Here is a 22,568-nt window from a genome sequence, read left to right as displayed (position 1 = left end):
GGGTCTTGGATATTTGATTGTTGAGTGTTAGCTCAAAATTACGGGTTAAGAAGGGACTCTGTGGCTGCGTGCGGCGATACTCGCGGCAACGACTCGAGACCTCCAGGCTACAACGTCTTGTGACAAAAAGCGAGATATCCCGCCGGCTCTCCAGAGACAGGAAGGGGTTGTGTCTTTATTAAAATTTGGGTTTTCCCAATACCCGTGCCAAGCCATCTTTGGCGCTAGACCGGTCGGTAAATGATATCTGGAATTGTCTCAAACATAGTGACGCTTGCGGCTTCGGCATGTTGACGAATTGCATTCCTTTCAATCCCTCTTTCATGCTGACTTGTACATTCGTAGCACAATCCATCAGAGTGCTTATTGTATACTCACTTTACGAACTCGATGGATCTGCAAAGGAATCAGGAATCAGCATGGGAAATGGGTTTTCCTTTGTTTTTGTTTTTTTGGAAATTAAACGGGATGCAAAGGTGGCCTTTGCTCGAGTTTCTCTCTCTCTTAATTCGCCTGCCTGGGCAGACTAAACCGGCTGCTGGGATCTTATTCATCAAAGTGCGAAGTTGCCTCGGCTCACCAGCCATTTCATTTACCAATTTCCGACACAGACACCACTCGGGTCAACCGAAAAACACAGACCAATGGTCCCCTGGTGTGTCAAGTATTTTGAGAGATGGGATTCGCGAGGATTGGACTATTTTGGGGGTGTGTGAGTCGGCGATTGAAGCTCAGATCGGCTGATTTAGCTTAGGTTTTTTCATGTGGTTTCTTACGGAGTACTCCTTATTTGGAGGGGAGAATCGCGCAGCTTGCGAGATACGCTATATCTACGTGCTACGGGCACAAGAAACCGACCCTTGTCTCTCTTTTTTACAGCTGGTGCAAACTTCTGTGATTGAGCTTATTGGGCCAATTCTTTTGATTGGAGTGAAACATTCTCCAATGCTGATCCCATTCTATCAAGTTCCAAAGGCCGTTTTTACCCCTACTGTGCACGGAGGATGGCGGATCATGGTCAACTAGTTACGGTGTCACCCGAGACTGGACAAGACATGCCAGGTTTACGGCAGTTTCTCTGTCAGAGAAGAAACGATATTTCAACAAATGTTTCAAAAGGGAGGCGCTTCGAAAGTCATCTGCCGATGATCCGTCGCATTTGGCGGACCCCTCCTAGTCTCCTAGTCTTCCCCCCTTCCATGAGCTGTGGCCCCCTCCCATCATCCATGAGCTTAGGCATGTTTGGTGTTCGAAAACGTGGTGTCTTCGCGACATAGTTGGCCGGCACAGGCAACGCCGCCCAACGCCGCAACGCGCCGGTGGACGGGTGGACGGGGGGTGGCAGGGTTGCGCAGAATGCGAGCATTGTTTCTGCATTCGTCTCCTTTTTCCATTGTCTCGGTTTAGAAACGTCTCATTGGTCAGCTGTCAGACGTAGCTGAAGCTCGACACCATGAAGCATGAGCCATTGACAGGGCCTAGAATCCAGACGAATCCAGAGACGCTAGTTGCTCATGTCATTATCCGAGCCCTAACAATTTAGCTCGTGACAATCAAATCGTCTGATTTGTTAGGCGGACGGCAACGGGCGGAGGTATTCGTCCCCAAAGTGTCAATGTCCAGACTCAAGTGTCTACCGTATACTTGACTCTACTAGAATATATGAGCAGAAAGGTTGAGAAGAGGATGAAGAAGAAGAAGAAGAAGAAGAAGAAATATCCGTGGAATTACGGCACAGTTAGAGGCACAAGAGAGATTTATGAACAAAAGTCCTTTTTTGCATAATCATCATCCACCCCCGTCCAACAGACACAACTTGAACATGGCACAGCCGCGCTCGCATTCCCTTCTTGGGTCATCAATCTCATCAACACCCGACGGTACACTACTGTACACGCCCCCTCCCCCTCCCCTGGTCTTCTCGACGCCAAGTCCAAGTGACCAAAAAATTTAGCGCCGTGTTGGATCGGCCATAGGAAGCACAGGCGTACCAGGTCCTCCTCAGGTGACAACTGCAGCTGTGCAGGGGAGGGGAGAAGCCCGAAGAATTCAATTTGGTAAAGAAACGCATCTTGCTGGTGGTGCGGCGGTGGTGGCCGCAGCGGCCCCCAAATTTGCACCCAAATTTGACCCAAATTGAGGACAACAAGAGAGGGGGCAAGTCACAAGCGTTGAAGCAGAGAAGAGCCAAAATCGCTACTTTCGTGACCTTGTAGTCGACTGGACGCAGGGAGAGACAGGGGAACAAGAGTGACACCGCAACCCGCGCCGCCCACCCGCGCCGCGCACTGCGCCTGCGCCTGTGCCTTGCGCGTAGGAAGCAGAACGGTGAAGCAAAAACCCAGAACCAGAACCATACTACCTAGGTAGGTAAGAAACCAGACCATGCCAGACCAGGCAGTGCCGCAGGCAGGAATTTGCTGCTCAGTCACCTTTCGGTCGAGGGGAGAGGGGCCGGAGGGCGGAGGGGAAGGGGGGCGGGCAGACAAAAAGAGAAGAAGACGAACGAGGAGAACAAGAAAGAGGCAGAGGAGAAAAAAAACTAAGCAATAGCCTATAGAGAGAGACAGTCAGACAGACAAACAGACAGACACGAACCAATCTCACCCATCCTTCAGCCTCGGCCAGCTGCGTTCTGCGACCTGCGTCTAGTCTGCCTGGCCTCATCGGCGCGGCTGATTTTCTGCCCCTCCGAAACTTGAAACGCAACAACTTACTGCTCTCTTGGTTTTTTTCTTCTCTGTTCCTCATCCCCTTTTCCTTCTAGATCTTCAGAAGAGAGTAGCCTTGCCTCGCGTCACTCCCGTTCTCCTCCTCGTCTTTTTCCCGCCAGGCCCCCAGCCGCAGCCGCAGCCTCCGGGTCTTCGGAAACTTCCTGCACCACACACACACACACACACACCCAAATCCCGCACGCATTTGCCGCGCTGTCGAACGTGCTTTGTTGCGGGTACTCGGACCTGGGTCCGGGTTTTTTTTTATTACCTTCTCAACCTTCCCGCCTGCCAGCTGGAGTAAGCATACGCGGGACGGTAGAGTCCAGACCAGAGTAGAGCAGAGCAGGCATAATGACACGGAAGGGCCAGCCAAAGGTTCGGACAGGCTGTTTAACTTGCAAGTGAGTTTCTTTTCTCATACTGCATTTCCTCTTTTTTTCCTTTGACTTTTTTTCCTTTCTTGATCGGCGATTCGGATGGGGGCTGCGTGGCGCTGCTTTGGCTTCAGCCCAAAATCCCAGCCTCGGGCGGAACGTGTTATATCCCTCAAAAAGTCGGATGACTTCCGGATGGTCTCCGGATTGTCTCCGGGGCTGCAGTTTCTAATCGGGGCCGGCTGCCGAGACGAGACCGGACGAACGGCCCCGTCTCTGGCTGCGTATGTACGGTGGTATACATGTATATGGTGTGTGTAAGGTGTGCCGTACCGTGTGCGCGCGTTGTAGAATGTGTCGTATGTGAGAGTGTGTGATGTGCGTGTGTGACCAAGCGGCCACCGGGCCTCACCCTCCGTCTCCGTCTCCGTTCCCACATTCACAATCCCGTCTTGAAGAAGAAAAAGGAACATTTCCCTTCCTCTCTCCCACCGGTCGTTTCCGCCATTCTTACTTCTCTCTCTTCTTCAATCAAACAGGTCACGCAAGGTAAAGTGCGATGAAGCAAAACCGGCGTGCGCGCGCTGCACCAGCACCGGCCGCAAATGCGAGGGCTACGCCGTCGTCGTCCCCAGCAATCGGGCCATCGCCCGCGCGCGCTCGCGCACCACTAGGCTGAGAGACGCGCTCGCGCAGGCCAGGGCAGGCTGGGAATTCGAATCGGACCAGGCCACTGTGGAGTACTTTGCTCGGGACGTCGCCCCCAACCTACCGCAGAACTTTGAAAACAAGTTCTGGTCCGACCTTGTGCCGCGCCTGAGTAAGTCGGAGCCCGCCGTGAGGCATGCCATGGCTGCCATTGGTAGTCTTTTCCCGCAGCGAGGACCCCCGAGTAACTCGATCCAAGGAGCGACGATCACGACGACGACGTCGACGGCGACGACAACGACTGCGGATGGAGGGAGAGGGGAATCCGCAGGCTGATGAGCATTATGGCAAGGCGCTGCGGTTGATGGCCAACAAGGTCGCGCCGGAGAGGGGGTTTGAGGATGTTCAGACGATGTTGGGAACGACTACCACCACTAGGACAACTTCGACGACGGCGACGATACGAAACGACAATAGCAGGTCCTTTGGATCACCCAGCAACCGTTCATCCCCGAGCCTGTCTTCCGCCGGACCGTCATCAGCCATCCAGTCCCCGGCAGCTATGACGCCAGGCATCTCGAGCATACCAGAGCTCGCAGAACCAGACCGGCAAGACACCCTCACGCCGACAAACCCCTTCACATCACCCCAGAGCCAAGCCGGCGGCGACGACCCGGACGATGACATGACGCAGCCAAACGACGTGGACGTCGTCCTCTCCTGCTGCATCCTCTTCATCGCTACAGAATTCCTCCGCAAGAGCTTCGACGCCGCCATGCAGCACCTCGCCAGCGGCATCAACATCCTCAACAACGTAGACTACGACGAGCTGGAACAAGACACGCTTGACGAAATCGTGCCGAAATTCCACCGCCTCAGCATCATCCAGCTGTGCTACTACGACAAACCGGGCTTTCCCTCACTCAACCTCCAACACGGCGGCGGCACCGGCAGCAGCGGCGGCGTAGGAAGCCTCGGCGGGTTAGGATCCAGGTACAACCTCGGCCCCTTTGACAAGAGCAGCAGCATCTACCTCCCCAAACGCGCCGTCGACCCGATCCTCCTCGACGCCATCCGCTACATCCGCTCCGCCGACCCCGGGTCGCAGACCGACTCTCGCCTCGCCTCCAAGGGCCCCGTCATGTCCGAGGAGCAGAAGCACATCTGCGCCTCGCTCGACCGGTGGCACGCCGCCTTTCTCGCCTTTGTCGAGTTCCCCCGCCAAGATGCCGACGGCGACCGCCCGCTGCCGAAGCACCAGGGGCTCATCTGCGCCGAGACGGAGATGAAGTACCAGGCGGCCAAGATCTGCATCAGCGTCTGCCGGTCCCACGACGAATCCGTCTACGATTGCTTCAAGGAGAATTTCGCCCGCATCGTCGTGCTCGCGCGGTTGATTCTCGACAGCTGTCCGGACGTGCCGCCCGAGACGCCGGATGATTTTCAATTCGACTTTAAACCGAGTTTCCTCTCCCTCGTCGAGTTCGTCATTGTAAAGTGCCGCTGGCTCGATATACGGTACCAGGCGTGGCTCATTGCGTGGGAACTCGCTATGGGAAGGCGGGAGCCCGTGACACTGGGCGGGGGACATGAGCTGCACTACATCGGCAAGCGGATGATTGAGCGGGAACACAACGTCAGCATCGAGGAGGTGACGAGGCAGAACGCCAGTCTGTTTTCGTTGCCGGCCGAGGAGATGCGCGTCAAGGACTACCTTAGCGATGCCCGGTTTGCGGATTTGGTCCAGACGGACGACAAAAAGGATAAATCACCGTCGGCAGCCGCGGTACAGGTCCCGTACACTCAACGTCTGCTGCTCCGCTGCGGCAGCTGTGAATTGGATCAGCTTGCCGGCTGGATGGAGGGCTACGAGTTTTCGGGGAGGGAGCAGTAAAAGGGGACGAGTCATGAGTTTGGAAAGAGTTCATGTTCATGTTTTTTCCGCCGGCCCGAGAGGGCAAAGCGCGATAAAATCCTCCCTTCCCCCCTTCTTTTTCTTCACTTCTTTTTTTTTCTTTTCTTTTTGGCATATTATTACCATGAGCGTGGACTGCTTCGATCATAGCGACGAGGATTAAAATTTCAGAAGACCATACTTGGCCCAAGACTTTGGGCATTTGTGTCGTATCTGCTCAAAGGCGCGGAAACATGCCCGAGAGAAAACGACCGTTCTGGGTTAAAGTGTTGCATTGGCGACATTGCTGTTGGCATCAACAGATATTTACCTTACTCTACTTTACTCAACAAAACCATACAAACCACAACCCGTTCATGTTCAGATCCATCATCTCGTAATCCTTTGTTTGAGCCATGAGTAGCTCCTTTGTCGGCGCATTTCAGGATCAAGTAGGGCGGATTACCCATGCGTTTGTTTACATCAATAAGTATGGATAGCGGGATGTCAATCAACAAGGTTGTCGGTACAGGTTCCATGACTCGAGTTGATCTACATTGCCACACTCTATATACACTGAGCACATCCACTTCGAAACGAAGATCACTTGGCCAGTGGGGAGGAGCAAGTGGAAACAGGGACTTTGTTGTCGGCCTCGGTCGCGCCTCCGCGACTCGATGCGCTGAAGAGGAGTGAAATTCTGGACTCCCAAACCGACGAGCCTATCGTCTGAACCTCTCTCAATAGAATCTTGGAGCATTACAACTTCAAGAGCGACTGTAATGGTAGCAGTCGAAATAGACTTTCCAGACAACCCCTCTCCTTCCAGCTTCCCCTCGTCTTGACTCCTTGAGCGACATCGTAGTATCCTTGCCAACCATAGCACATCACTCCCAGATCCAGCCGTCCGACTCGACATGATTGGCTCGCCCCCGGGTTCTTTACCACTTGCGCATCGAATCGGGTAATTGATGTAAAGACACAATGACTCGGCGCGTGCTTAGAATCCCAGGTAATAGAGGGAGGGATAAATCCGGGGAGCCGGAGTTGCCACTTCTCCAACTCCGGGGGAAGCTGTGGGTTCCTGGCTTCTGCCAGCCTGCGGCGTTGCTTGGTTCTCGAACTTTTCCAAAGTCTTGGCGACCCTACGTGACATGACGTTGCTGAGCCGGCAGCTGCTCTTTTAACGCGCGACATTTCAACCTACTTTCGAGGGCTTGCTCGTGAGCAGTAGCTGGAAGGCTAGTTGACTCGCGTGCCGCCTTGAGCGACGGCAGAGATACGGCTTCTTTGGCGATTCCTAACCTGTACCCAACCGCCGCCTCTGGCGACCTGTTCGTGGTCGTTCTAGTCTCTGAACCCGAACTTGCCCTTTTTGCCATGTTGAATCAAGTTCATTGACACGGCTGTCTCTCAGCGGCTGATCATGACTTCGTGGTGGAGATACATAGAGACTGCTCCGTCGCCAGCCATCACCAACTCGGAACAAATGCCAGTCTATCTTGACCAAGTTCAGCGAGAACTGGGGAACCGCGAAGACGGATTGTAACTCATGACGAAGCGAATTGAGAGTTCATGCGATCAATGACTATGCGGTAGGGAGACGCTGCTTCAAGGGGGAACACAACGAGTCAGTTGATCCTTATTCAACTGATTTGAGGGGTCAATTAAGAGTGGGTGAAGGTCGGACGAGCCCCGTCTCATTCATAGGTGAGTTGAGACAAGCTTTTCGAGTCTGAACTCTATTATTCTTTTCTACGACACAACGTTGCGTAAACCAGGGTGTTTATCTCCTATGCCCTCCAGACCATAATTCGCCCCATCATTCCCGTCAACTGGGCCTTTGGTAGTCCCCATAACACGCCTCTGTGGCTTCTCGGACAACTTTTCCGACAATGGATCGTGGGTGATGTTTCCCACACAAGCGGGAGTTTCTAGGCGAGCGCCTATGACAGAATCCTACTGCTCCCCTAGGAAGGCCTAGCCTCACAAACTTCCCAGAGATGGTGCAGTATTTGTGGTCTCGAGGGAACCAGTCTCGGATGTGTCTTTGTAGTTCACATCGCTCGAGTCCACACTTTTCGCACCAAAAGGGCGGGCGCGGCTGCGGATAGGATATCGGCTGCTCGTCTGCTAACGTGGTATCGTCGGCGGCAGTCGTCGCCGTCGTTGTTTTGATAGACTCCAAAGCCGACAACGTAGATGCCAATCTCCACGCCCATTCCTGGTCATTGGGCCTCGGAGGTCTTGTAGAGAGATGGACAGTGCCATGCCGCCGTCGGTGAAGGGTGTAGAAGTGGCGGCTTGCCAACCCGAGGCACGTGCTATCGATGGGGTCGAGAAAGTCTATGATGCTGTGGTGTAGCTCAGGTGGCAAGTCGATGATTGCGAGCGTTTGCTGAACTTGTGCTTCTACACGCCGCGTGGCTTTCTTCCCAAAGTTGGGTTCGGCTGGCGGACGGGGCGGACTTATTGCTTGTTGGCATCGCAAGCAGACACGAGATGTGCGGGTCTTGAGAGGGAGATGCCTCTTTTGGGTTGAATTAGCGGAGCAAGTGAGTTGCTGGAGTGTCGGGCATGAGTGTGATAGTAATGTGAGTGCGTGAGCTTCGAGGAGTTCCATCTTGTCGTTCATGTCCATCGTGGAGTCTCGAGCTTCCGTAAGCTTCCGTTCTTTGTGATATGTTTGCTTCACGTGTTGAGGTCTACCAACATGAAACGATCTCATAACACCGAGCATATGAGTTCGGGTGAGAATGTTATAGAGGAATTCCGTTGCTGCTCAGCCTAGAGGTCGCAAGCAGGCTGTCACCTCTCACTACCTTACATGCATCCGACTGGACCATTCGGAGATGGCCATACCCCGCATCGTGAGCTTCTACACACGCACAACAGGGCGAGCGCTACAAACGAGGCAACATCAGTACGATCCAATGACGGTCAGCATCACGATGTGTAACATACCATCACGTGTGGTCAACAGTCAACCAGTGAGCCTCCGGGCTCCCAGGCTGGGTACTGAGAAGAGGAGATCGCCAAAAGGATGGGAACATAAGAAAGGCTGAGGTCCTGCCTCGTGACCACCATCGTGAAAAAGCCTCATTTGTGATACGTGGAATGCGGCTGTATCCCCGAATGGGGTAATTTGTCGTACTTGAGTTCTTTACCCCAGGAACCGTAGTGGGTGCGCCACCTCGGATGCATGGAAGACATGACGAACCTTGTCTCACCACACCGTACATGTTCACGATCGGTCTGAACCGGCACAGCCTCGAGGGAAAACGCCACACAGCCTTGGCAATAATCACCAAGTACCTCTTGACGCCACTGATCGTTCCATGGCTGGAGATAAATCTGATTATCAATCAGAGTCGCCGATAATAACCGTTCCCCTTGGATCAATAACGAAATATCCAAATCACAAAAAAAAAGCAAAACAGTTCACCCCCCCTGTGGCGAATGGGGGCTACATCTCTGGCGCACATGCTGGGACTCGAACACGGGACCTCTGAGCCTTCACCGATTAGGCTGTTCGTGGACTTCAACCACTCCACCACCCAGCCAGTTTTGACCTGACCCCCAAGGGGGCGCCCGCTGGCTGGATGATAGGAATGGAACTGAGGGGACCTATATGGGATTTCTCGTGTATATTCGGGTGAATAGGAAAGCCCGTCCGACATTGATATGGTAAGGCAGGTGCGGTTCATACGGATGACCCACGTGCTCCTTCCCGACTCTGGGTACCTACCTAAACCCTGTCAGTCTAAGAAGACAAGGCTTCCTTTTTGGTAGGGAAGATGTCAATGAGGATCAATGGTCCCCCAAATTACCTTCACTCACCATCAGGGCTGGAGAAACCAGTGTCATGGACATGTATTCCAACGCCCCAGGCCTAGTCATTACTGGCCGTGATCGTGGTATGTCGGTAGAGGAGTGTCCGGATCTTGTTAAGGCTCAAGTCGACACTGGGAGTTGACGACCCCGATAAGGTTGACAGACAGAGAATCCTTTGTCTTCAGGACGGGGCTCCAGACGTAGGCAAAGGACTCGTTCAGTACATAGACGAAGGGGTAGTTTGATCACCTCATCCAGGTGCCTTAGATGTGACAAGTAGAACTGTTGGATGAGATCCCTAGGAGGTTCAGCCTGCCGGCAACATGGCCATTATGAATGAAATGATCAGCTGAGAAACGAGATCCACCTGTACCTTCTCAGAATTTCGAGAGAAACATCATAGAAACCTCGAGCATAAAGTTTCTGCTGAAAGTGCTCCATTATATGAAGCATCCCGCTCTGGTTACTCCTGCGATGGGCTCAGATATGAGAGGGAGGAGCATACTTACAGTCAAGTCAATAACAAAGCTGTATTATCTAAGTATTTGAGATAAGTGGGAAATGCTGAAGAACCCACTATCGGGCAGGATGAGGGATAGCTTACCCTCATTCCTTTCAGACCTCTTTCAAGCTCATCCCTACCCTCAGTCAGTCCGGAAAACTCTCTCGCCCTTTGCCCCTTCCAGCCTCCGGGCAAGCCACAACGGCCGCCAAGTAATTACCTCATGAACACGCAATTCGTTCCGTGGCTTAGAAGGTGGAAAAATAAAATCGTACTCTCTTCATCAACGTATATGTAGATACTTACATAACCACTCAGAGATCCAAAAAGACAAAAGAGTTCACCCCCGGTGGCAGAATGGAGGCTACATCTCTGGTGCTCATGCTGGGATTCAAACCTAGACCCTAGCGTAGGCTAAACCAGTCGAACAGGCTCGCCCGTGACCATCCCGCCAAACGGCAGTTTGACCTGACCTCACAGGCCTGTGAGGCGCCTGCTGCCGTTGGTGACAGGAATGGAACTGACGGGGTATATGAGGGCTTGCCCTCAGTCCCAGGGCAGGTGTGGAAGGTGCGGTAGCAGTACGATCCTTCTTGTTCCTGGGCACTGGCATCTCAATGAGTTATCGGGGCGTCTGGTCTACAATCATAATGACTCGGCTCATGCGAAGTCGATGTAACGGCAGGACTCGAGTCCTTGAACGCTGGGGAAGATGGAACTTTTAACACAGAGTAAGTGACTTGAAATTTTCTCCTTCAGTCAGCCATTCCAAATCTGTAAGGGGTATCACTTCGTATATATCACGCCAAAACCTCAAAGGCTGTTTTCTCGCTGGAGAGACAGACACCACCTGGTCTAAAATGATATCCCGTCGTAGCCCAAACGCCTTCCACTCCAAAGCTCGCCACGAAAGCAAATGCGGCAATTATCCCAAACCTAGTCCTAACCGTAATAGAACATGCCATTTCTCCGCTTACGACAACGATGCCACATCCGGAACCCATCCGACTTGACTTGGTTGCCCGGCTCAAACGAGACCTCGGCCCACGCGCGCCTGTTGGACGTCATATAGCCAGGGTACTCGGCCATGGCCTCCTCGGGTTCGTAGCAGTAGTATGTCATTTCCATGGGCTCTGAGAAATGTACGGTGGGTTTGGTGATGGTGTAGTCGCCCATGGGGACGTCCGTGTTTTTGCCATTGCTCTTGGCAAGCTCTGCATTGGCGTTCTCTGCACGCACCCGGTCCATGTATGCTGCCATCTGTGCTCTGTGGTGGTGTTTGCGAAAGTACTTCTTTACGAAGCCGATTTCTTCGAGCCAGGAGCCTTTGTCTTTGAGAGGAGAAGCGGAATTAGCCGACGGCTTTTGATTTCATGGCAGCATAATATAGTGACAGGGTTTAAGATGAATGAGCGTGAACAAAAGCCAAGATAGTGAAAGACGACTAAGAAAGAGGAAAGAACGAACGAAAGTAGCCAGGTGAATCACTGCCGAGGTATTTGTGATTGGGATCGGTCGATTTGTTCTTAAGGCAAGACCGCTTTGGCTCGGGTGCAGAAGACGACGATGATAAGCTGTTGCCGCTGCTGCTGCTGCCCAATTTGAACTCGACCAGCTCCATCGTGGGATCCGTCGCGAGTTCCATTGAGGGCGCCGCCGTTATTCCAATGGTATCGGAACTCATATCTGTCTTCCAGCTATTTTCTTTTTCCGCTGGCGGAGGATCAGGAGCAGGGAAGCAGAAGCTGAAGCTGCAGGGGGTTTCGATGATTTTCAAAAAAGGAAAAGGCTGGAAGGCCCGCTAATGAAGTCGCTATTTGCCGTGTTTGGCGATCAAGCTTACGAAGCTCGCGCAAAAGGTGTTGTGTTTGGGTGGAAATGTGAATTGCGAGGTGCGGCCGGAGAAATAGCGACGGCAAGTTAGGAAGTTAAGAGAGGGATAGAGGATGCGAAAGAAGGTGAACCCAAAAGGTGAGGCTGGTGAGTTGTCGGGCGGTGAATTATTTTGGAAAAGGTGAAGTCGAAAAGCTTCCTACCTTCCCTCGTTGTTGGTAGTTGCTTGGTCGACGGAAGTTGCCTTCTTCTCACCATGTGTATGTCAAAGGCAGGTGCGATGGGGATTTGTGATGAATTTTGAATTTGATGAGATTGTGAATCAACACTGCACTTGGTTTTTGCTTTGAGCTGGCTTGAATCAAATCTTCTCGAGGCCCAAAGATGACGTTCTGGTTATCCTGAGTCATGAAAGTTTACGTCTTACTACAATATTTGGGAGGTAAGGTGTGTATAAAGTAGTTGTAGAGACTCACATGCATCTTTGAAATGTACGCTAGATTGCTTCTGTGGTATTATCTTGGAAGGAGGAGGGATTGGTATTGAATACTAAGATAGATTATTCCATAAGACAGGTGATGTAGGCTATCTTCCTCACCTGTCTCTGAGCTCAATGTCGCACGCGAGCCTCCCAAACCCTACATCTCTTCTCAGTGCAAACCCAGCGCCTCGTAATCGATGGTTGCAAGTACACCCTCGACCTTCCAGTCGTGTGGGTCAACTTCATCGGGCTTGGCCTGCTTGTCTTCCTTGTCATGATTTCCCTCATGAGCTTGCTTGTTTTCCTTGGGCCCTTTATCAGGCTCAACTTGCTCATCAGCCTTGGCCTGCTCAATTTCGGTGCAAGGCCTACTCAGGATAGGCATCTGAACGATCAAGTCAACGAGATACTTAGACTCCTCCTGCCGCTTCCTCTCCTCCTTCTCCTCTTTGCTCTCGCTGGTAGGCAGCAACAGAGTCTTCCACATCTTCCGATCGTCCTCGGGGGTGAACACTCGTTGCTGGAAGTAGTCGCCGGGGTGGTTTTCTTTGGCAACTTTCCGCTTTCTATGACACTGCAAATACTCGTGTCGCTGTGCGAGATCCATGAGCTTCTCGTAATTGGTGGGCCTCTCTACCGCGGGTTCCGGCTTCCATATGCCCCTGTTTGAGAAGAAAGACTTGATGGCTACCCAGAGGTTGCATGCCATGATATAGATCTTGAGAAGCTTAAGGAATAGGGGCGAAGGCTCTCGATCGTCCGTGTCTGTGAAATTCGCAGGAGCATCAGCAGAGGCATCGATGGCGAGGGCGCTACTACTAGTCGTCGACATAGTGGACGTGCTTCTTTTGTGTAGAGAGTATTTTGATTGTTATGAGCGAGTTGAGCAGCAGCTCGATAGTGATGATGAGGCTGCAAAGGAAGGCGATATCCCAGATGACGGACATTCGCAGCGGATAAGGATAGATAATTGTAAGGTAGAAGGTGGTCGTTGCTGTTGAGCAAGTGTTGTTTATTCTGCAATGATAATTCGAAGAGCTGGAGACGATGATGAATGACTATTGTTCTTTGAAGAAATATATTTTCATGTTGAATATGTGTGGAATTATATCCCAGTCTGACCCCCTATTCGGAGATAGGTCGATGTTAGACCATCAAGGCATGGTTGTGTACTTGTACGAACTTGGTCTCGATGAACTTTGCTGCCATCTCCGATGAAATACCAACAATAAAAGTTAGGATCACTGCCAAGGTTGAACATGAAAGGGTATTTGTTATTTTTCTGCAAAACTCTAAAACTTCATCATTAGACATCAAGAAACCAGTTACATGCCAGAGTACGCGTTGAGCGCCAACTGGCCGCCCAAGTGCGCATACAAGACATTGCTCCCGGCCGCAATCTCCTCATTCTTGATGAGCTGCATCATACCCGCCAGACTCTTACCCTCATACACAGGGTCCGTGATGAAACCCTCCGTGCTGGCTCCAAACTTGATAGCATCAATGGTGACCTGGTCAGGAATACCGTAGACACCGCCGTGGAACCGGTCATCCAGAATGATATCCGCCTCGGTGATATCGCCCTCCTCGAGACCAATCTTGGCGCCCGTGTTCTTGGCGATGCGCAGCACCTGGTCAAACGTCTGCTTCACCGTCGCAGAGGCATCAATACCGATAACCTTGCGCTTCTTGCCTCCCAGCTTCTCCGCGAGCTTGAATCCCGCAACCATACCCGCCATAGTCGATCCCGTGACCGCACAAACAATAATCGTATCGAAAAACACGCCGAGCTCCTTCTCCTGCGCCTCGACCTCGAAAGCCCAGCGCGCGAAGCCCAGGCCGCCGAGGGGGGTGGTCTGACGCGCCGGCGGGGATGTAGTACGGCTTGCGTCCGGCGGCGAGGAGTTCTTCCTTGAGGTTGGCGAGGGTGTTCTTGTGCTCGATGCCAAAGGTCGAGGGGTCGAGGCGGACGTCGGCGCCCATGAGGCGCGAGAGCTGGAGGTTGCCGACCTTGTCGTAGACGGGGTCGGTCCAGTCTACCCACTTCTCCTGGACGAGGGCGGCTTTGAGGCCGAGTTTGGCGGCGACGGCGGTAACTTGGCGGGTGTGGTTTGATTGCACGCCGCCGATGGAGACGAGGGTGTCGCAGCCTTGGGCGAGGGCGTCTGAGGCGAGGTATCTGGGGATTGTTGTTAGTTTGATTGTCTGATATGGTCCATGTTGCCTTTTATGATGCTGTGAAGGCGGGAGTGGAGAAGGAGAGAAGAGCTTACTCAAGCTTGCGGGTCTTGTTACCGCCGTAGGCCAGACCAGAGTTGCAGTCCTCGCGCTTGGCGTAGACGTTGACCTTTCCGCCGAGGGCGGCGGAGATGCGGGGGAGAGGCTCGATGGGCGAGGGGCCAAAGAGGAAGTTCTCGCGAGGGATGCTCGCAAAGGGCTCGGGGAGGACTGCCGCCATCTTGGGTTCTTTTGGTTGGGTTTGGTGAAAGAAAGTTGTACTTGTCTATTCAGAAAAAGGGGGTATCAAATGGAGAAGAGAAGGAACGCTGGGAGAGGAATGGGAGACACGAGAGGCATTGTAGAAGAAGGTGAGGACAGGGCTCGTCTTTAATAACAGAGTCAATGGATGTGCAATGTGTCGAGGAGCGACGTCGGATGGTATAAGGCCAAGAGGCGGGCTTGACTCGGGCGGGCTCAACGCGGGCGGGTGGATAAGGGGGGACGGTGCAGTGGTCCACCTGCTATCTGCAACGGGATCGCGGGGCAATTTGGCGATAAGACATGATGATTGCGCTTGATTTGAGTGTACTTGGGTCGATTGAGAGCAATCTCATATTGAATTGTTTCCTATTGCGGTCAATGAGTGAATGGTGATCTCAGTGAGTTGCTCAATTGAAGCCGGGCTCACTCTCACGATGAGTCTCTCACATCGCGGTAAGCTATGCATGAGCAGTGAGAAAGGAGTGAGACGGGAAGCTGCCCCTCCATCCGTGGCGTTTAGGGGACCTCTCTCCCCTGCGATGAAGACGATTGCCCCGCGGCGGGGTCATTTCGAGGTCGCAGTGTGTGACAGGACATGAAAACAACCCCGCCATCAGAGAGCGGAAAACTGCCGGGAAACTTGGGCAACTAGAATTCCGCGGAAAACTTCGCCAAACTTCGCCGGACGCACCGTAGTCGCTCATTTCACGTCTCTTCTTCACGTACCATCTCTCTCTCACAGCAAAGCAATCACACCATTTCCCCGCTGGACAGGTTGGGCATTCCGGAAAACTGCCCATCTCATTTTCTCTCTTGCGGCATGTCTCGACTCACCAGTGTAGTGGGTGTGTATGCGCGGTCACGCTTCAATCACTTCAGTGGGAGACGACTCACTTCATGATGGTTGATCTGATTTTGTTTCTCAAATTTTTACTTTTTTTCCATTCATGTCTGCAGAGCCATGTCTCCTGAGAAATCTCTATGCGGGCTTTCCGCCAATCTCTCATGGAGCAGTCAAAACCCCTGCATCTCATCGCAGATGATGCACCGAACATTTTCTCTCATCCTCACAAGCGCTCTAAATACAAATTTCACAAAAAATGCTAACCCAACCTCATCAGAACAAACTCTACTCCGCATCCAACGGCGCCCGCGGAGGCACATTGTTCACCTGGATACCACCCCTCTTCAACTCCTTACTATCGGGGAACGGCAGCACCCACCCGCCCTCGCTCTCGGGTGTCGAAAGCCACAACCGCAACAAGTGCCGGCGCGGCGCCGGGTGGGGGTGGTCCGTATACGCCGTCCTTGCGTGGAGCAGGTGCGCGTTGCTCAAAAACTGGATATCGCCCACCTCGAGAATCATGTGCAGCGCCAGCTTCTGGCACGTATCCTCGAGCGTCTTGAGCGCGTGCAGCTGCTCCTCGCTCAGGGGCGGGATCACGCCCTTGTCGGAGAAGCGCGTCAGCGAGCGCACGTAGTAGGGGTCCCATTTGCAGTAGACGCGGCGCTGCCCTCCGTTCTCGATGTAGAAGACGGGCTGGCGCGTCCACTCCTCCTGGCCCTCGGAGACTTCGCCCTTGCGGTCAAAGTACCAGATCGGCTTGGTCAGGGTCTCGGCGACGTCCGGGTGGGAGCGCTGGAGCTCGTTCCAGACGGCGTGGATGCTGACGAGGTCGCTCTCGCCGCCCTCGGCGGAGCGCTGGACGCAGAGGAGGCCGACGAGGTCGCCGTCGTCGGCGTGGAAGAACTGGCGGGCGGTGGTGCGGTAGATGCGGACCTTGTCGATCTGGGTCGGGTCGTCGCCGACGTCCTTGACGTGGCCTAGGACGTGGCCGCGGCCGTTCTGGGAGACAAAGTAGCCGAGGTAGGTGCCGAGGCCCATGTAGCCGACGGCGGTCTTGTGCGGGCCCCATTCGTTGGCGGGGAAGCCCTTGAAGAGGACGAAGCCTTTTCCGTCGATGAGGTCTTTGCGGAGGTCGGTGAGGCGCTTGCCTAGTGTTGGGAGGGGGAAGTTGGACTGTTGGTGGTTGTGTTAGTGCACAGTCGTCTGGGTACGGGTTGAAGTCGTTCGAGTGAAGCTCTTCATCTCTCCTTTGAGGAACAAAGTCAGACGTACCTTGGAGATACCCGTCAGAGGGGTGTTGCTGGCGATAAAAGCATCGGAGGTGCGGCCGAGCTCCTCAACCTCCTCAGGGGTGAAGCGGTGCGTCCACTTCTCGGGCTGCTGCTCAAACTCCTCCTTGTGCCAGACCGTCGGCCCTGAGATCTCCTTGGGGAACTCTGCGTAGGGCTTGAGGGCGTCGTAGAGGGGGTTGTGCTGTCCCGATGTGCGGATGCCGTCGGGGAAGATGTTTCTGGGGGCATCGTCGTTCTTGCCCTTCCAGGGGCCCTGAGAGGGCTGGACGGGCTCGTCAATGAGCGCACCTGGGGCCATTGTGATGAAGATGCAAGGGGTATCAATTGAGAGAAATGAAAAGGTGTTAAGGTGAGGTATCTGGATGAGGTCTCAAAATGAGGGGAAGTGGCAGATGAGACGGACTTATATCACAAAGACTGAAATTGGAGAAGGGGAAAAAGGTTCTGCAACGGGGAGAGAGAGGTTTTATCTGATCTACCCCTCATTACACATCACTGATATCTACTGTATAAGGTACTCACAATTGAACAGGCACAACGTAACAATGCTACAACCGTCTGGCCGGGTTGATGGTGTCGAGCTCTCATTCACAGATTGCGTGCTTGGGCCCTTCCATATCGCAATGGCCGTCCGATGACGCGAGACACTCCTGCTGTGGGGCCCGCCGATCGGGGGTTCGACTTCCATCAACATGGACGACAACGTGGGACCCCGCGCCCCCAAAACCTCCGGGCCTTTGACTGCCGACCGCTTGGAACCGGGACACATTGTGTCTGCTCAGTGTTACCGTTCTCCAAAACAAACTTTTCCTACTCCGCTGTCATACCCTTGCTCTCCTCTTTAACCGACATTTTCTCTTTCGATTGCGTGATTGTCTCTTCTCTGGAATACTCTCTCAGAGAGCCAGACAATCAGGAGTCAGGACTCGACACCCTCGATTTCCGGCTGCTCCCGCAGGAACCGACAACGGCGGCGCGGTTCACTGGCTCTCAATTAACCCCTCTTCCTCTCCTCCGCCAACCTGGTAGAGTTTCGGTAACTTTGACGGTGCGGCGCTGGAAGTTCCGACGACTTGGAGACGACCCCAACACACCATCTTCCTCTGGCCCCCAGTTCGCGTTGCGTTATCACACCCCGGCACGAAATACAACGGTTCGACGGTCGAACCCCTGTCGATTCTTTCCTCCATCATGAAGCCACACGTGCGGGCTCCCGCAGATTCTGGGAGATTTACAGGTTGGATGTGCGGTTAATGTGCCCAATTCGTTCTCAAGGACGGCAAGCCATGTAAGCATTGATGATCCTTGAGGCTTTGTCTAGAAGTCTATTCATCCTACTGCTAAGCGGTTATGTCTAGATGCCAAGGAGTAATATTATAAACATGGCTTCCGGCAGTATACATGCCCCAACCTCTCGACTTACGTTTATCCAAGAATTAACCTCACATCCACCCGAAACCGGAGATGAGGAGGACATAGCTCGACCCATAATCAACCCATCTTCACAAGCCGCATCGTACAAGCATGATAGTTGATCATTCGAAGCCTCAAGAACCCTTTAGCCCTGGTCCGTCATGACTAGCCACCAAACTCGTCAATGACGCTCCGAGGCTTCGTAAAAGTCCCGAGAGGCACATATTCCAACCCATCCATTCCGAACCCCTTGGGCCCGCCAATTTCGATGCCCCGCGCCGTCGACGTCCACTTGTCCGACGCCGTGATGCCGAGAACCACCACAAGGAGGCCGTAGCGGTACTCTTGTGTGCCGAGGGCCTCGCCGTTCTGCGCGTCGAGGACGCAGACTAGATCTGGGACGATTGCGAGGATCTGCTTTGGGTGCGAGATGTGTCAGTTTCGTACTCTTCACTTTCCTCTCGTGATAGGGATGGGGAGTTGTCGGGACTCACATCTTCCTGCCCACCGGCATTAACCTTTTTCGCAAGAATATTCTCATTCTTGAATGGTATAACAAACTTCTCAACCGCTCCATCACCACCACTACTCCCGTCAGTATACCCCTCGATAGTAACCTCTCCATAAGCATGCCCCATCCTTGTAACTCTCTCGACCCCTACAATCTTGCCCCTAAACAGCACTCTCGCCGACTCCTGCCCGCCGACCACGTCCACAACGGCCTCGGCGACTGTGTCGATGGCATTGGTACACCGCGCCATCGCTACGGCGCGACCAATCCGCCAGGACAGCGAGACGGTATTCTCAACAACCCAGGACTTCGTATCGCGACCGCTGACAGGTCCCTTTGCGCAGCCTACGTGGGAGCCCATCTGCGAGAGTGCGGCGCGGAAGGCCCGTTCTGCGTTGAGTTCTGTGCGGGCTTTTGTCATGAGCTATTGTTTCCTCATCCGCAGGTCAGCAAAGGAATGTTCATCTTCGTACGTGTCTTGTAGCCAGCAACAGACGGGCAAGGGTGTGTACCATGATTCTGCCGTTCCCGTCTGATATACATGACGGAATCATCGTCGCCTTCTTCTCAAAGACTACTGGCGTGGTCTGGTGAGAGATGGGATACGCGCGACCCATCCAGTCACCGTCGATTGTCGGAATATCGAGATTCGTACTGGCGCCGAGGATGAGGCCCTGCAGGCCGTTGCCACCTCCGATCTCGAGAGATATGACGGCCGTTGGATTTGTCTTGAGGTATGCGTAGAGTTCTCTCTGTGATTCCATGATTCTACAAAACATAAGAATCAGAATCTAGATATTGCTTCTCCAGAGGGCCATCTTGTGGAGGAGGGAGACTTACTCATCACCGTACGGCTTCTCAATGGATACCTGCGGCGACCCTTTCCCGCCGCCGCAGGCTACAATATCATCGTCCTTGAGGTCGTGCGGAGAAATAATTTTGACTGTGGCGCCTGCGCGCATCATTTCGCGGAGGCGGAGCATGTGTTGGTAAGGTGAGCCGCCGCCTCCTGTGCCGAGGATGTAGCAGCCCGTCGTGATCCAGTCGAGGTCTGTTTCAGAGAGGTGCCATTGCCGGTTGAGAACCTTTGGCTTGTAGCCTTCAATGTAGTCTTTTGTGTAGACCAAGGTTTGCGGTGATGGGATTTCCTCGCTTCGAGGCGGTGCCGGTGGTCTAGGCATTTCTTCGTCGTAGTTCTCGATGTCGTTTGGGATCATGGTTGTGTCCACGGATGCTGGTCTGGAAAAGTCGAAATCTCCTACGGCTTTGGTGATCATTCGTGACTTGTTTGCAATATACTGCCAAACAGGCATCCAGTCAGCTTTCATCATCATACTCGCCATGTCAAAGAAACATACCTGCAACGGAAAACTTTCCACCTCAGCAATAGTCACACTCTCCCGCAAAGCCCCATTCTCGACAGCCCGATCAACAGCCCTCCGCGACAGAGCCTCCACAACCTCGGACACGCTCTTTATCTCAGTGCTCTCAATCGAGTCAACAACACCACTAACCCTCGCCGTCGCAGCCCCAATTGCATTTGCTACCCCAGACCACGCAGGCTTGACAACCCTACTGGCCCCCTTCAACTCATCCGGCGCAATCACCGCGCCTCCGCCGACAAGAACGACGGGTATATCCTTGGGCGAAGTCTTCATCGTGTCCACGATCCGCTGCAGCATCGCCTTCACCTTAGCCTTGAACGCCGGGACGTCATCAGCGAGGCCGCTTATACCTTCGACGAGAGACCGGTCTCCGATATCAATGGTGTCTGGATCTGCGAGTACAGTATAATCCGTAGCCGTGGCGACATCGCCGCCGAAAACCAGAGACTTTGTTTGGATTTGATATCCTACGCTCTGCGGCCCAATTGTTATCTCGCCGGTACGCTCGTCTTTCTTGACGATAGACCCGCCTCCGAGCCCGATGCTCTTAACATCTGGGTACGAAAAGTTCGTCCGTACCCCCGCGATCTCGCTGTACGCCGCCGCCTGTCTGGGGAACCCGTTGGCCAGTAATAATCCCACGTCCGTCGTTGTCCCGCCGATATCGACAATCATCATCGGGCCCGCCCCCTCCTTCTCTTCTTCCAAGTTCCTCGTGAGGAACGCCGCACCGCGCATGCTATTTGTCGGTCCGCTGGAGAATGTCCTGATGGGCAACCGCGCCGCCGCAGCAGCCGCGAGGATCGTCCCGTCATTCTGCGTCACGAAGACGGGGCAGGTGAGGCCTAGCTGCGTAACGGCATCCTGGAAGGACCGAATGGTTCGTCTAGCGAAGGGAAGAATGGAAGCATTGAGAATAGCCGCGTTCTCGCGCTCAAGAAACCCGATATTCGCCACGTCCTTGGACATCACCACGTCAGCTCCGGGATAAACATCACGAATAATCTCCACCGCCCTCTCTTCCTGTCTATACACGACGTCAATGGGACTGAAAACCCCCACAACGACGATACTTCTGATTCCCTTGGCGCGAATAACCTCCACCTCGCGCCGCACGGCATCTTCATCTAGCTCCGCAATCAAATCTCCGTCAATCTCCAACCCGCCGTCTACGAGAGAGCGGTGGGCGCAGATGATATTGCGCAATGCGGGAGGCCAGTCGACGCCGGCAGGGATGGTTGCGGAGAAGGGACCGCAGAGGCGGATGACGGCGACGGGGGCAAGGCGGGTCGCGTCTTGTTCTATCACGGCGTTAATGAAGTGCGTTGTGCCGATTGTGACGCTTGCGATGCGGGAGGGGGGGATGTTGGAGGTTGAGAACATGTGCGAGATTGCGGTTGTGATGCCGGTGCTTGGGTTGGGTGTTGTTGGGGTCTTTTGGGTGGCGAGGATGCCGAGGGGAGAGGAGGAGGAGGAGGTTGGATCGAGGATGACGCCATCTGTGTTTGTTCTGTTTTTGTTTGTTAGAAGTGAGTTGATGGTTGGGAGGTGGGAGTTTGGGGTTGGTGATGTGAAGTTTGTCAATGCAGAGGTGAGGTGAGGCGAGGTAACAGGTCCGTTACTCACCCGCCGACGTCGACGCCTATTCTCAAGGTAGGGACTGTCATTTTTGTGGATGAGCTGGTGATGTTGGACTTTTTTCCCTGATGCTTGGAGGTTCGGATAATTTGCATTGCATGCAAAGAGAACTGTCTATAGGGAGGGTGGTACAAGGCCCTGCAGTGAGGGCGTTTGCGATAATGATAGCAGGTGCGATGCAAGACATACAACTGAAGTATCGCACCTTCTCCGACGCGGTGCCGGCATCGGGGTAGAGGCCGATATTTCAACCCCGGATTCCGAGATAGTGAACCCCACTTCACCAACCTCACCTTACGACGTCAATCCTATCAGGTATCGATGTGAGAGACTAATAGGTACGGGAAGCTACTTACCCAACTGAACATTTCCACCTTTTAGTTCAACACTGTCATTGGATTGGAACACTGGCAGACGAGTGAGTCCGAGGCGATCGACCACCATTTCTTCTCACCCGGCATGTCACCAGCAGGGAACGCCCCACTGCTCCGCATCCTTATCATCGGCATCGAGGACCAGGTTGGCCGGGAGGAGTGGGTTACATCAAGGCCGTTTTGGGAGCTGAGAAGCTCGTGGGCACGTCGTCCGACGCTCGGAAAGTCGCCGACGTATGTCCTCTTTTCAGAAATAAAGAGGGCAAGGGAATGAGGGCAAGAGAATGGGGGCAAACGGAGACTTGCCCCGGAAAACTGCCCCCGAACATTGCCCGGCATGCAAG

At 53.6% G+C, this 22,568-nt stretch overlaps 6 protein-coding genes across 6 annotated transcripts; 1 reads left to right on the top strand and 5 right to left on the bottom strand.

Moving 5' to 3' along the window:
• Positions 1 to 4,046: 4,046 nt before the first annotated feature.
• Positions 4,047 to 5,633, top strand: N0V96_008210 (uncharacterized protein; the record flags this gene model as incomplete). The annotated part of the gene is made up of 1 exon (XM_053192823.2): positions 4,047 to 5,633. One exon carries the CDS (start codon positions 4,047 to 4,049, stop codon positions 5,631 to 5,633), a length of 1,587 nt encoding a protein of 528 aa, XP_053049763.2.
• A 5,278-nt stretch (positions 5,634 to 10,911) lies between these two features.
• N0V96_008209 (uncharacterized protein) lies at positions 10,912 to 11,229 on the bottom strand (the record flags this gene model as incomplete). Its single annotated transcript, XM_053192824.2, has 1 exon — positions 10,912 to 11,229. One exon carries the CDS (start codon positions 11,227 to 11,229, stop codon positions 10,912 to 10,914), a length of 318 nt encoding a protein of 105 aa, XP_053049764.2.
• A 1,223-nt stretch (positions 11,230 to 12,452) lies between these two features.
• N0V96_008208 (uncharacterized protein) lies at positions 12,453 to 13,115 on the bottom strand (the record flags this gene model as incomplete). The annotated part of the gene is made up of 1 exon (XM_053192825.2): positions 12,453 to 13,115. One exon carries the CDS (start codon positions 13,113 to 13,115, stop codon positions 12,453 to 12,455), a length of 663 nt encoding a protein of 220 aa, XP_053049765.2.
• Positions 13,116 to 13,608: 493 nt separating this feature from the next.
• N0V96_008207 (uncharacterized protein) lies at positions 13,609 to 14,741 on the bottom strand (the record flags this gene model as incomplete). Its single annotated transcript, XM_065758254.1, has 3 exons — positions 13,609 to 13,995; positions 14,066 to 14,462; positions 14,557 to 14,741. The coding sequence occupies 3 exons, from the start codon at positions 14,739 to 14,741 to the stop codon at positions 13,609 to 13,611; spliced, it is 969 nt and encodes a 322-aa protein (XP_065613009.1).
• Positions 14,742 to 15,893: 1,152 nt separating this feature from the next.
• N0V96_008206 (uncharacterized protein) lies at positions 15,894 to 17,201 on the bottom strand (the record flags this gene model as incomplete). The annotated part of the gene is made up of 2 exons (XM_053192827.2): positions 15,894 to 16,784; positions 16,884 to 17,201. The coding sequence occupies 2 exons, from the start codon at positions 17,199 to 17,201 to the stop codon at positions 15,894 to 15,896; spliced, it is 1,209 nt and encodes a 402-aa protein (XP_053049767.1).
• Positions 17,202 to 18,481: 1,280 nt separating this feature from the next.
• N0V96_008205 (uncharacterized protein) lies at positions 18,482 to 22,294 on the bottom strand (the record flags this gene model as incomplete). The annotated part of the gene is made up of 5 exons (XM_065758253.1): positions 18,482 to 18,730; positions 18,811 to 19,251; positions 19,301 to 19,595; positions 19,668 to 21,711; positions 22,207 to 22,294. 5 exons carry the CDS (start codon positions 22,292 to 22,294, stop codon positions 18,482 to 18,484), a joined length of 3,117 nt encoding a protein of 1,038 aa, XP_065613008.1.
• Positions 22,295 to 22,568: the final 274 nt, after the last annotated feature.

Source organism: Colletotrichum fioriniae (genome assembly GCF_027942845.1).
Source record: "Colletotrichum fioriniae strain IMI 355084 chromosome Unknown scaffold_10, whole genome shotgun sequence".
NCBI lineage: Eukaryota > Fungi > Ascomycota > Sordariomycetes > Glomerellales > Glomerellaceae > Colletotrichum > Colletotrichum fioriniae.
The sequence above is the reverse complement of the archived record's forward strand: the minus strand, read 5'-3'. Positions and strand labels throughout refer to the sequence as shown.